The sequence below is a fragment of the Globicephala melas genome, chromosome 6 (genome assembly GCF_963455315.2).
Source record: "Globicephala melas chromosome 6, mGloMel1.2, whole genome shotgun sequence".
NCBI classification, from domain to species: domain Eukaryota; kingdom Metazoa; phylum Chordata; class Mammalia; order Artiodactyla; family Delphinidae; genus Globicephala; species Globicephala melas.
Genome location: NC_083319.1, coordinates 56,762,503 through 56,776,914, shown reverse-complemented (window position 1 = coordinate 56,776,914; position 14,412 = coordinate 56,762,503). Strand labels below are relative to the sequence as shown.

The 14,412-nt window shown below is 36.3% G+C and overlaps 1 protein-coding gene across 3 annotated transcripts in view; it reads right to left on the bottom strand.

The window, feature by feature from the left end:
- Positions 1–14,412, bottom strand: part of UHRF2 (ubiquitin like with PHD and ring finger domains 2) — a 74,549-nt gene that overhangs the window by 58,671 nt on the left and 1,466 nt on the right. For all 3 annotated transcript variants that reach the window (XR_004043718.2, XR_009564328.1, XM_030877151.3), the window contains exons 2-3: positions 9,446–9,679; positions 1,052–1,311 (exon numbers count right to left, since the gene is read on the bottom strand). Coding sequence is in view for 1 of the 3 variants with exons in the window: in XM_030877151.3 (XP_030733011.1) it covers positions 1,052–1,311; positions 9,446–9,679 (494 nt within the window). In the remaining 2 variants the exon portion in view is untranslated. The remainder of the gene's footprint in view (positions 1–1,051; positions 1,312–9,445; positions 9,680–14,412) is intronic.

The window sequence follows — 14,412 nt, the reverse complement described above, 5'->3', positions numbered from 1 at the left end:
GAGTTGACACCAGTCTTTTATACCATTTTTGCCAAGAAAAATCAAAACCATTTTAGGATCTTGAACTCACACCTGATAAAGATTTGGTTTCATACTTTCTATACATATTAAAATATCACTTGAATGAAGACAAAGATCATTTAGTGTTGAATAAACATTAAATCTTTCCCCATAGTAACTTTTGTACTAGGATTTTGAAAATAGGTAAGGAAAATAATTCAGTGTTAAAGTCTAAGCCCTCAAAGCAAGTTCTTAATACTGTTTTCACATGAACATTTAAAAACATTGTTGTATAAAATGGATGACTAATAAGAACCTGCTGTATAAAAAAAATAAATAAAATAAAATTCAAAAAAAATTTTTTTGTTGGGAGAGGGGGATTGGGAAGTGATTGCCGGGCATATAGTTTTTTGGGGGGAAAATAAAAATGTTCTAAGAGTAGTGTGTGATAATGCACAATCCTATGAATATATTAAAAACAGTGAATTGTACCCTTTAAATGTATAAATTTTATGTGAATTATCCCAATAATAGCTTTTAGAAAATATTTCAACCTCATTCTAAAGGCTATTACAGGGATTTCCCTGGCTGTCTGATGGTTGAGACTCTGCACTTCCACTGCAGGGGGCGTGGGTTCGATCCCTGGTTGGGGAACTAGGATCCCACATGCCCCACGGCGTGGCCAAGATAAATAAATAAATGAATGAATGCTATTACATTACACAGTTATATACTTTCTAGAATATTATTAAAATACATAGCAAAAACCCTAATAGAGGACCAGACAAAGAGAAACCCTTACATATTAAATTAAGCCAGGTATTAGGATACCCAAAACAGCAAACCACTTAGGAGCCAGATGCTAAATGTTGAGGAGCTCTTATTATATTACAACCACTAAACAAACAAAAACAAATGGTACTAGACCGAACATGACCCCTAGATGATTTCTTCTGAAAGACTATTATTTGAAAACAATCTTGAGATAGAAGATTTTTTTGCTTCTACAAACAAAAACATGAATGAAGTCCTCAATAGCATGAGCACTTACTCATCATACTCGATATGATAAATTACGTCTTCAGCAGCAGCAACAGAATCTGAGTTAGACGTAGAGGGTACATTGTCCAATTTATTTGTGTTCTCTTTGGAATTATGATTTATATTTCCATTAGTCCTTTTATAAGAACTGCCATTCTTCAGTGGAGTTTTGCCACGTGAGTGTCCATCAGAAGCTCTAGTAACACTATGTATACGTGCTTCAAACCAAGCACCAAGGGCGACATCTCTGGCATCCACCAATTCATTTACCTAAAAAAAAGTTTAAAATTAGTTAATGAAGCGTAATTTCATCTACTGCTTCAAAAACATTAATATAACTCAAGTTATTTTGAGGGTTATCATAGTTAATATTTGCAGATATTCATGTTTAAAGTAATTTGAAAGATTAGAACGAAACTATTCTTTTTGGATTATACTGTCAAATCTGTTATTTACTAATACGAAAATTAACTTTCCTCCCAATATCCTTCAATGAAATAGGTATTTTCTTTAACTATTCCTTACCCATATCTATATTAGACTTTTAAAATATAATTCTTGTGTACCCAAGAGTTATTCTGGCATGTCATTAAGAATGTCACTAACAGGGCTTCCCTGGTGGCACAGTAGTTGAGAGTCCGCCTGCCAATGCAGGGGACACGGGTTCGTGCCCCGGTCTGGGAGGATCCCACATGCTGCAGAGCAGCTGGGCCCGTGAGCCATGGCCGCTGAGCCTGCGTGTCCAGAGCCTGTGCTCCGCAACGGGAGAGGCCACAACAGTGAGAGGCCCGCGTACCGCAAAAAAAAAAAAAAAAAAAGTCACTAACAAAAAGCCAGAACTCTGAAGTATTATGACTGTGATATTAATTTGTTCCATTAATTTCTTCAGAATCCTACAGATAATTTACAGTCAGTCCAACCAGAAAACACAGTATTAAACAGAAAATAAAACTCGAAAACGAGGGACTTACGCACATGTACAAAGGAAAGAATCTAGTGAACCTACCTATACAAAATGGAGATAAGTTCCACCAACAGCAAGTCACTAGCAAATGCATTATTTAGTACCTCAAAGAACAAAGAAAATATAAAGAGAACAGAGCTATAAACATGCAAAATGTATGTAGTCAACTCTAGTGGATGATCCAGAACTAAACCATACAATCTAACAAAAGGAAAACGGTATTAGAAGACAGGTATACCAGAGAAATTTAGAGTTACCTAAGAAATTGGGTTAAAAAAAAAAAAATCCTGTCCTAAAAATGCTGAGGGAATTCGTCTAAAGGTCAAAGCCCTTTCAGGAGCAACAACCAAGAGACATCCCTTCAACTTTTTAAAAACTCTTTAAAAAGAAAAAAAACAGACATTACTAATACAAGATCACTACCTAATCAAGCTAGCTCTTCCTGAGGGTCTAAGACCACTTAAGGTATCCAACAGAACTCTGACGGATGGTATCACATGGGGTAGGGGTGGGGGTTAGTATGTACTGAAGTTAATACCCATATACCAGGTATTATGCAAGGCTCCTTTAGTTAGGCTTGTCTAACTAACCTTAATAATTAATAAATCATATTTTACAGGATAAGAATTTAAGGCTCTGACAAGTTAACTTGCTCCAAATGAAAGTTAATAAAATGTAAAACTAGGATTTGAAGACACCTTGACCTTAAAGCTTATGTTTTTGCTACTATTCATTAGTATACATTTTGTAAGGCTATAGCTACCATAGTGATTCCTCTGATGGATCTCAGCAAAGCTGACTGAAAACCTTCTGGAAAAAACTGACCGTTCTCGATGCCATTAAGGACATTTGTGATTCATGGGAAGAGGTCAAAATATCAACATTAATAGGATTTAGAATACATTGATTCCAACCCTCATGGATGACTTTGAGGGGTTCAGGACTTCAATGTGATGGAAATAGCAAGAGAGCTAGAATTAGAAGTGGATCCTGAAGATGTGGGTGAATTGCTGTAATCTCATGGTAAAACTTGAATGGATAAGGAGTTGCTTCTTATGAATGAGCAAAGAAAGTAGTTTCTTGAGATGGAAGCTACTCCTGCTGAAGATGCTGTAAAGATTGTTGAAACAGCAAAGGATTTAGAATACTATATAAACTTAGTTGATAAAGCAGTGGTGGGGTTTGAGGACTCAACTCCGATTTTGAAACAAGTTCTACTGTTAGTAAAATGCTATCCAACAGCCTTGTATGCTACAGAAAACTTGTTTGTAAAAGGAAGAGTCAATCTATGACAAAGTTTCACTGTTGTCTTATTTAAGAAACTGCCACAGCCACCACCATCCTGGATCAGCCAGCAGTCATCAACACGGATGCAAGACCTCCCACCAGCAAAAAGATCACGACTTGCTGAAGGCTTAGATGGTTATTTTTTAATAAAGCATTTTAAAATTAAGGTATGTACACTTTTAAAAGAAATTATGCTGTTGTACACTTAATAGGCTATAGTATAGTGTAAATGTAATTTTTGTATGCACTGGAAAACAAAAAACTTGTTTGACTTCTTTACTGATATTCTTTTTTGTGGTCGTCTGGAGCCAAACCCGTATTATCTCCAAGATATGCCTGTAGCCACATTTAGAGAAGAGTCTTTCATGTCCAAGTATTTGATAAAAACCCAAACAAACAAAAAAAACCCAAGTATGAGAGGCAAGGAAAAATCATTAAAAAATAAAACAGTACCAAGAGCAAATACTTGAGAAATTACCATAGCTAGCTGTAGCACTTTGTATGTTCTGTGGAAAACACACAAGCTCTGCAGATAAACCTCAGTTTAAGCCCTTGCTTATCACCTACTAGATGTAACCTTGAACAAGTTACTTAACCTGTCCCAGCCTCAGCTTCTTTTATAAAGTAACATACTTTGCAGTATATCGAGAGTAGGTGACAAATCTGTATGATGTGCCAACCTAGCAAACATATAGTAGGAACAAATGAAATAACTCTCCTTCCACTAAGTATCAACATATGTCCTATGTTAAAACTTATTAAAACTCATAGTATGGTCGGTCTTATTACCATACCATGCTTATTTAGTAAATACATTAGCCATTTAACATTATATACGTTACCTCCTTTAAAAATTACAATGCAACGTCATTCTTATTTTCCAATTAGGTTCAGAAGTGAAATACACTTGCCCTCAGAAGATACACAGCTAGAAATGGGAGCTAAGTTGATAAAGGTTTCTCTAACTCTGAACATGATTCTCTCATTATACCGTGTTTCTTCAGAGTTACAAATCAAAACACAATACGGTTCCATTTATATAAAGTTCAGAAAGAGGAAAATTAGCGATGCATACATAGGTTAAATGTTATTAAGAGGTTAAGTATAATAAAAGGTTAAAGCTAATAAAAAGTAAAGTATTGACTACCATAGAAGTTTGGGTAGTAGTTACAACTAGGGAGGAGGGAGTTTAATCAAGAGGGGCACATGAGAAGCTCCTGGCGTACTGCTGTTCTATTTCTTAATTTGAGTGGTATTTATGGACACTGACTTCATAATATCTTGTTAAGTTCTACTCTTATTTGTTGTCTATTACATTTCATGATCAACAAGGTTAAATAAAGCAGCACTGCACTATAGACAAGACAGGAAATATAGGAAATCCATGATTTTTACTTAGTAATTACTGATAATTTTCCTCTTTATTTGCTACAATAAGCATAGACATGTAAAAAGTTTTAACAGTGCCACACACTTAGCTAAATCCTAAAAGCTTACTATCATCATGCTAAACAGTTATTATTTAAGCCAGAATGAGTCATTTCAACAGTAAGATCTGATGTGAGTCATACAAAGCTTCCACATCTAAAAACCAGAATTAAAACCAATTTAGGCATCAGAGGTCCACCTGGTTTCACAAAATAAATTACTTCCTAGAGCCAGTGTGATTCAATGTGTTGTACAATGGGAATGGATGGACCCAGCCTCTGCAATCTTCCACAGACTTTCTAAACGTGATAGTGATATCTGGTTTCTTACAACGTATGAAAAGCTATCTGAAATTGACCAAATATCACTCAAAGTTATCAAATAGGGCAAAACAAGACTGATACTGGATAACAACTTCAGATTAAAATTTCATCTTAAAGTTTAAATGTTTACCTATGTCTGTTTTGAGTACACTACTTTGAAAATCCACTTTTTGTGCCTGCTTATCATGAGGTCCAAAAATATTCTTAGGCAAAAGGAAGGGAAAGCCTCCAAATCTGTTTGCTCATCCATAGAGAAAAATCTTTATAAAGCAAAAAATTACATAGGCAAGAATTCATGAAGAGGAAAAAAAAACCTCCCAATTTTTAAATGATTCAGACACAATTTAATGAAATTTTGATATACTCACTATTCAGAGACTCGCTCTAAGGAAAACAGACAAAATTCAAAGCAAACTCAAAATAAGTCAAAAGTAGAAGCCTCTGAGCATTTTCAGGCTAGCCCAAAAGAATATCTAATATAATTATGAAGGCAGAGGGCAATATCATCTGTTTACCCCTCATTTCTAGTACCCAGTACAAATATACACTAAATATCTAAATATTCAATGAATGGATTATCCAGAAATAAACCCTTCTATATGAAAAAGTCACTAGTCAAAATTTCAAATATCTATGACAATTACCGAGCTTCACCCAAAAAAGCAAGTTTGTGTTAGTCTCTTCAACTAAAGAGGAAGGTTAAGTGCAGCTTTGACTAAACATATTACTTTACAAATAACAGTAGCCTTTTGAGAGTTCACATGCCAGGTTCCAAGTGTATTTCTAAATGAGGAAAGGGAGACAATGTACTTACTTGCCAAATTTGTCCAACTCAGAACGTGGCTGAATTGAAATTTGAAACCAAGGTTGACAACAAAGCTCAAGTCCTTAACATCTATGCTATATATTAATACGAAATATAAGAGATGTTTAAAAAACAAAACCAAGTACTAGAGATAGTTGACAGCCAAAGTGCTAACACTGCAAATAAAAAGCAAAGATCTGCTAAGAGAAGTAGTTTCTCATGATGCTTGTCTGAATTAGTTTGGGGGAGGGGACACAACTGGGTATTGAGAAGTGTGCTAAACAGAGAATTTAAATTGACCTTAACTACTTAACCTTGCTTAATCTCAGATCTGCAGATTCATAAGCTGGTCCTCTCCTATGAAAACAAATTCATACCTACATGGCCCAAAACAAATCAAGTCAAAAGTAGCAGCTTCTAAACTGTTGCCCTTAAAAGTTAAAATGTAATAATGTAAGCTTAATATGGACACAGATGGTTACATAAATATTTATAGATACATGGATATACAGGAGTTATTATACATACTGCATGTATTTCCTTGCTCTGTCAGCTGAGGGCCCTAAAATCAAGGACACCCCAGTAGCAAGGAGCACCTAGAGCCCAGATCTTAGTTTCCAATACCGTTCTCCAATTAAAGGAACCAAGGCTCCTTGGAGAAATGGTTGACTGCAGGACTGGGGCAGGAAACTTACAAGATGAGCCCGAAAGAAAAGCGCTAGCGCTAGTGCCAGAAAGAAAGCGCTTCAACGAAAATCAAAGGAACCCAAAATAATGGGGGTATATGGAAGGGACACAGGAGAAAAAATATCCATACTGATGTCAATAAATGACTGAGGAAATGAAGAGACAAGTCTCCCGCATAAAAGAATTCCCAATAATTTTTGTAGATAATCTGACTACATGCAGTTTGGGCTGCATATAATGACTTCATCTCAAAAAAAAAAAGTATGTAAAGGGGGGTGGGGGAAAGTAAACTGACAGTGAAGAAATGTGACACACACTACACCTTGGCCGGGTGATTATGGTTCACATCAACAGTAGTAAGTTACTACTGATGTAAAACCTAAATTATAATCACCAAATAGAATGTTGACAGTACAGTGCCCTAGATATGTGATGAAAATAGCACTTCACCTCTGTGCTCTTCCTCCCAAAATATGTAAATCCAGTCTAATGATGAGGAAAACAAATGAATCCTAACATGGCATTTTACAAAATACCTGACCAGTACTCCTCAAAACTGTCAAGATCATCAAATACAAAGTCTGAGAAACTGCCACAGCCAAGAGGAGCTTAAGGAGACGTGACAACTATCTTAGTATAATACTAATGTAAATGTAATATGGTGTCCTAGATGGGATTCTGGAACATAAAAGACATTAGGTACAAGCTAATGAGATATGGTTCATTAATTATAACAAACGTGCCACACACTAATGTTAGATGTTAACAACAGGGCAAACCAGGTGTGGGATATATGGAAAAACTGTAGTATCTTCCCAATTATGCTGTAAATCTGAAACTGTTCTAAACTAACAAGTTTATTTTTAAAATAATGTGAAAAAATATCAAGTAGAAAGTTTTGGTAACTGAAAGAGTGATGAAATCAATGAGTGACATAGACAACAATTTGGCAAGTGGGCTTTCAATATTAACAATTCAATCTGAACTGTGAGCACTACATAAGGCACTAATTTATGTAAGTTTTGTGCATATCATGTAAGTTTATTCGCAGACTTTTGTTTTGTTACTATACTTTTTTCTTGTACTAAATGATCACAGTAAGGAAAGCTACTGGTATTTCAACAGCCACTCTGCTGATGGCTCATAATGCTCTAAGGTATCTTCTCAGCTTTCCAGGTATTCCTAAGTAAAGACTGCCTTCTCCAGTATTTACAACACTTTGTTTTCTGCTTACCTGTATCATCTAGCACTTCTAGAAAGATGTTAAACAATAGCATTAACGGGCTTCTTTGTCTGGCTCCTGTCTTTAATGGGAATGTTTGTGGCTTTTCCCCACCATTAAGCATGATGCTGGGTGTGGTTTAAAATATTCATCTATTCCATCTGTTCCTGTTACCAAGGATTTTTTTAAAAAATCAGAAATGAATTCAAATTTTTATTTAGATGAAGAAAACAGATTAGATCATTTGTTTTCTTTGGTTTATTAATATGAAATATTAAAATATTTCTTAAAAATGAACTATCCCACTTCCTGACAAACCACAATTAGTCAAGGTATGGTCTTCTAATATAGTTATAATTTTATTTGTAAAACATAACTTAGGTTTTACATCAATATGTAGTGATACTAGTGTGCTTTTTATCATGTTTCAAGTATCAATATTACACTAAATTTATAGAACAAATGAAAGCTTTTTTTTTACATTTGTGGGTCAATTTAGATATCGTCATGGGTTTAAAGCAATTCCTCAGTGTAGCCAGGCCAGGTACTTTGATACAACTCTTTGCCAGTTTTGATTCTTTCCATTTTTATGGATCTGTTTGCATTTTTCCATAGATCTCTATTTGCATTTTCTTAATTCATTTTGTCTACCAATCTTTAATTTTTTGCCTTGAAAAGGCTCTGAAAATTAAGTTTGGGTCCCAGTTTATCCCAACCAGTAAGAATTAAGAAAAAATATAAGGATAGAAAAAGATGGAGCAAAACTGTCAATTATTCCCACAAAATTTACTAGAATTTGAAGAGGTTGCTAGATAACAAAGGTCAATAAATAAATCAATTGCATTTCTACATACCAAACAAACTGCAATTTTAAAAGGCAACCATCAAAAACAAAGCTAATAGAAATAAGTCAAAGGTATGTAAACAGAAAAGTAATTGAGAAACATGTCAAAGATCTAAATTAATGGAGACATCTATCATTCATGAATGAAGGACTCAACATTGTAAAGATGTCAATTCTCCAAGCTGATCTACAGATACAATATGCACTGAAGTTCCACCAGCACTTTTATTTCTAGGTAAAAATTCCTAAAGAAATTCTTGAACATGTATACCAGGATACACAGAGTTGGTTCAAAACAGCACAGTTTAAAACAGCTAAAACTGGAAACAGCCCAAATACCTATTAATCATGGATTAGATAAATGTATTGTGGCATGTTAATAAAACGGAATAACATAATAGTGAAAAATAAAATATCTATATGCAAAAAAGTAAAAGTTCAAATACAGGCAAAACAAAACATTGTTTAGAGATACATACATAAGTAGTTAACACTAAAGAAAAATAAAATGACCAGAGTAGTGAGAAAAAGTAGTTTACCTCTTAGGGAAAGAGAGGGAGATGTGTTCTGGTAGGGGCACACAGGAGGCTTTAAAAAGGAACTGCTTAACCTTGGTGGAATTACACAGGTGTTTGCTTTATTATTCTCTGTACTGTACATACACATTTTATACATTTGCCTATATATCTTTCACTAGTATTTCAAGATTACTTTTAAAAGTTAAAATATTAACAGCCCAATCTTTACTCTCAAACAGCAATCAATGTTTTCTTGTTCACAACACCCTGAAGAGAACATATCTATATTCTCACAATTAACCAGAAGTCTGAGGAAGACAACATACCTTGTATAGTCCAATGCCAGGATCAATAAGAAAATCACGAGTTGATGTAGACGGCTGACCGGAAGGTCCCACCCTTGGGGTTTTCTTTACTTTAGGTGGACTATTAGAACAGGGTTTGGCCTGTACATCAGTCTGTTTAGATGTGCTAGGAAGGTCAGGGTCTGGACGAACTAGCAGCTGAATTATATCATTCAGTCCAACATCATAATCAAATAAAGTATATCCATTTTCTAACTAGAAAAAAAGGATAGAAAAAGATTAAAATGCTTCTCTCAAAACTCAATCTTTCTACATCCTTAGTTACTCAAATGTCCTAGCTAAATTATTAAAATAAAATACAGAGCACTGAAATTTAGTGATTGTGAAGCCATTCCTATGGCCTCTGATGACAACATCTTTTCAGGACCTCAATAAATTCTTAAGAATCATTCTATATCAACTATAGGGAAAACTGATAGCCACTGAAACCAAAAATGTTATCACTGCTGCTGTGACCTCATCACCTAGGCAGAAAAACTCTAAACTTCAAGTTTTGTGTATTTTAATGAATCTACAAGAAAGGTGAATTTTGAAAGTGAACTGTTTTATGACCTTGTGTTCATAAGGACATTTAACCATTTTATCTTTCTGAAGCAGTAATTTTTAAAAATCAAGCAAAAAAAATTCAAGCAGGAATAATTACAATTCTTGCTTATGCTACTCCAACTTGCTCAAAGTTCTCTGTAAAGGCGATCAAGTTGTATTATGAAAAGTATTCCAGGATGACTAGTGAATAAATTATCTTGCAACTTACCCGTATTTTGGCAGGGTCTCTATAAAGGACTGAATGGCATCCACCAGCCCCACCCCCAACCCCTCCCAAATACGGTGAAGTCCTAATCCCAAGTAACTCAGAATGAGACCTTATTTATTTGGAAATAGGATCTTTACAGATGTAATCAAGTTAAAACTAGATGAAAAGGGTGGGCCCTAATCCATTGTGATTGGTGTCCTTATAAAAAGTTTAAATTTGGACAGACACAAGGGGAGAAAATAGCCACGTGACTGGAGTGACACATTTACAAGCCAAGAACACCAAGGACTGCTAGCAAACATCAAGAAGCTAAAGGAAGCAAGGAAGGATTCTTCCTTAGAGCCAGAGATGGCATGGCCCTGCTGACAACCTGAGTTCTGGCTTCCAGCTTCCAGAACTGCTGGACAATAAATTTGTTGTCTTAACCCACCTAGGGTTTGGTACTTTGTTACGGAAGGCCTAGGAAACTAAGTCTCCATTTTGTTTCTTTATAAAAGTCAGTTGGCCATTTCTCTAAACTCCTTGAAGTTCAGAACTACCATTTCCCCGGAAACATTACCAATTTAATCCCTAGTCATTCTTCCCTCTTTGCATGTAATACCTGTCACCATTCACAGCTCTAACACAATAAAGCCGTATGTGGGAAGTCAACCAAAGAGAAAAGAATGAGCATCTGTCCTTGAATGACAAACTTACTAATGTACTACGTAAGGTAACTTTAATTCAAGTGGTCCAAGAATACACTTGGCACAATCCTGCACTCTACAGGTGTTCACACCGTTAAACAGAACAAGGGACTGAGAAATTCAAATTTTCCAGTGGGGGAATTAAATGAGACATTATCTCACAGATTAGTTAACATACTTATTTCAAATAAGTCTAAGGAGTCTTCCAAGTCAGTAAGCAGATAAGCCCTTATAGGGACATGATGTTAACATGGCTTATCTGATTAAAAAAACAAGAACTCCTAATCCTGAACTCCTGGGAAAACCTCAAGAAGCAAAAAACTACACATTCACACCTTCATTTTGACTTTCTCCAACAGCATCCCCTCCCCTCCCCCCTCACCCCCAAGTAAGAACACACCAATTCTGTAACAGCTGAAAAAGCGCAACTTTGATTAAACATACAGCTGTTGCACATTATGACAACTACAAAAAAATGTCATGTTCAAAGTAGGGAAAAAACTAACAGCACAGAACATGCAAATTAACTGGTAGGGCATGCCCCAAAATGAAGACAGCTGTTAAGGTGATGAAATAATTGGAAATCCAAAGTATTTCCATAAACACTTCCACTGAAATTTGAGGAGTCAGTGAGAGGGACCTTGGGGGCATTCTTATACCCAACCCCTCTGACTAGTTTCTAGGAAGTGATCAGAGTAAATATAAGCTGCTTAAAGTGAGACTTGGTTTGAAAGGAAAAGTAGTATCTTAAGTCATAGTGAAGCGCTAAGCATATGAAGGCATGAAGCCCTGTAATAGAAATTAGGCCCACAATAACAAGTAACCACTTTTCCTCAATTACTCACGCTCGCTAGGATAGCGACTTTTACCCAGATTATATAGTGCTTCCTAATTCATAGGTACCCTCCCAGTTTTCCTGAAACAGTGATTATTATTCACCACACTGAAAGTTCCACAGAGTTAGGCTATTGTGAAGAGTTGCGAAGACTGTTGGAATGTTATTTTAAAAGTACTGGAAATTCCCTGGCAGTCCAGTGCTTAGGAGTCTGAGCTTTCACTGTGGAGGGCCCAAGTTTGATCCCTGGTCAGGGAACCAAGATCTTGCAAGCTGCACAGCTAAAAAAAATAAGAATAAGTACTAAAGTTCTCCCAAATTTAATGAAAGTATTGATTGAAAATTACCTGCACTTAAAGTATGCTGAGTGGGGGAGAAAAGGACTGGGTAATTTGGAAATTACAAACACCTATGGGTTTCATGCATTTAACTACAGTCCATCAATGTCTCACAGCAGAAAATGTTTGATAACTGCCATCCTAGAAGATGGGGCTGCAGAATTTACAATATTAGAGAGGCAGGACTAGTCCTAGAATTTTTTCCTTGAATTGGGTTAAAGAAATTCCAGGTAACAGTAAGAACGGCAACAGTGCTGCAAGGGAAAACTAGGAAGCAAACACCAATTGGCAGTGGCTGAGAAGGCAGAGAAGTCATTCCCAAGGGGCTAATAAGGGATGCAGGTGGAGGGCATTACACTTTCACAGCATATACACTCCTCCCCTCTCTCTCACTCTCACTCCCTCACTCCTTTAAGTAGGCAAACACTTTTACTTTGTACTCCATGTGAAAACTGAGTCCAGGGGCAAAAGGCAACTAACTACTCAGTTTTTCTTCAGTTCTGGTTCATACCCCACATCTACAATCTATTCTAAGAGTCCCTACAGTGATACAGGGAAGGAAAGAGAAGCGGGAAGAGAATCCTTTCGAAGTAGGAAAAGCTCTGGATTCTCAAAAAGATGTATAGATCCACCAATATAACTCTTCCTTAAAAAAAACCCCCCAACCCCCAGGGTGTAAACTCAACTTCCCAGAGAAGAATATCCAAATGAGGTTACCCTACTTTAACTGGAACTTACAGCCCTGAATTGAGGCTCTCCATTCTGACTCTCTAAAGTAGAGAGAATCACATAATTACAGAGCTTCTCAAGCTTCATTTGCATACAGACCACCTGGGGACCTTGTTAAAATACAGATTCTACTTCAGTAGGTCTGGTGTGAGGCTCCCAGGTGAAGCTAATGCTGTTGGTCCTGCTGATCCAGGGACCATACTTCGAACAGTAAGAAACTAGTATGAGGCTGACTATCCTTCAACATTCATTTTCAAACTCTGGTGCTCATCAGAGTCTCCCATGGGGTCTTGTTAAATTCAACCACTTGCAATTCTGGGGTGAGCTGAGCATCTATAATAAATATCCACAGGTGATTCTGATGTTTTCCAAGGATTAAAAGCAGCAGACTAACATACAAAGGTGGGGGTAGGGGGGAGACCATTTACATCATGGACACTGTAAATTTGTTTTTATTTATGACATTTTTCACTATGTGGAAGTAAGGCATCTTGAGGAAGGGGTGGCCTTTTTCTAATAAGCACAAAGGCATTTTACAGGATAAGGGCAGCCCTGTGACATCAATCCAATAGTAGGACACACTATCCTGTCCAAGGACTATGAACACCAAAGAGGAAAGGAGAATAGAGATAATAATCACTGCCATGGCTACCTGTCAGCTCATAAGGAACAAATACAGCTTCAGCAATGTCTTCCTTCTGTCTCCAACTAAGTACAGCACCCAAGGTCCATTCCTAATTCCTACTGGTTTATCCCTATAGTGAAATCAAAGTAGGGAGTTATCAACTGTCCTGGGCTAGGAGGTACATAATGTTGTTATCCTCAAGTTCTTCCCTGAACCTGGAACAGCCTCCTGGTTTCCTGAAAATGTACCCTGTTGCCTTGAATTTATCCCAATCCCTACCTTCTCCTAAAGACAGCCAGGTGCACATTTTCTTTTTATCATATTTGATAATTAGACTGTAAGGGGTGTCGCCCAGGAATACATTTTCACGCTTCATTTCTATCTCTGGTGAAGTCACCAAAGTATCCCAGGAATTCATGTACTATTGTTCCTAGCTAGAAAATAAAATTCAATAAACTTGATTACATGCTTTTCGCTTTTGACCAAAAGATAAAAAGGTGTCAGCCACTGGAGGCACAGCAATATAAAGCTACATAGTTTTTAATACACAGATATTTATTTCTAAAGCAAAGTTTACAATTAAATTGAACAGCTGTTTTTACAAGTCTAACACTAGAAGATCAATATAAAACTGGCTACTAACACATATCAAAGACGCTATCGTTTACTTGAAAACAAAAAAACCCCTGGCTCTTTCTCAGAGTGTAATCTTGTTTCTCTGAAATTTCTGGGCAGGTTTCAAAGGGTAAGCCTAGGAAGGGGAGAAAAATATTCCTATCAAACCCTTTGGCTGTAGGAAAACGGCTACTTCTACCAAATCAAAGAGAGTTACACTTATTTCAAACCACAGGATTGGAGCCAAACTATGATCTACCAACTGGAGGATGCCAACTTCTTTAGTGGATTAACGTTTTTGTTTTTTTTTTTAAAAAAAGGCAATAAAATAGGATGGGTCTGGGTC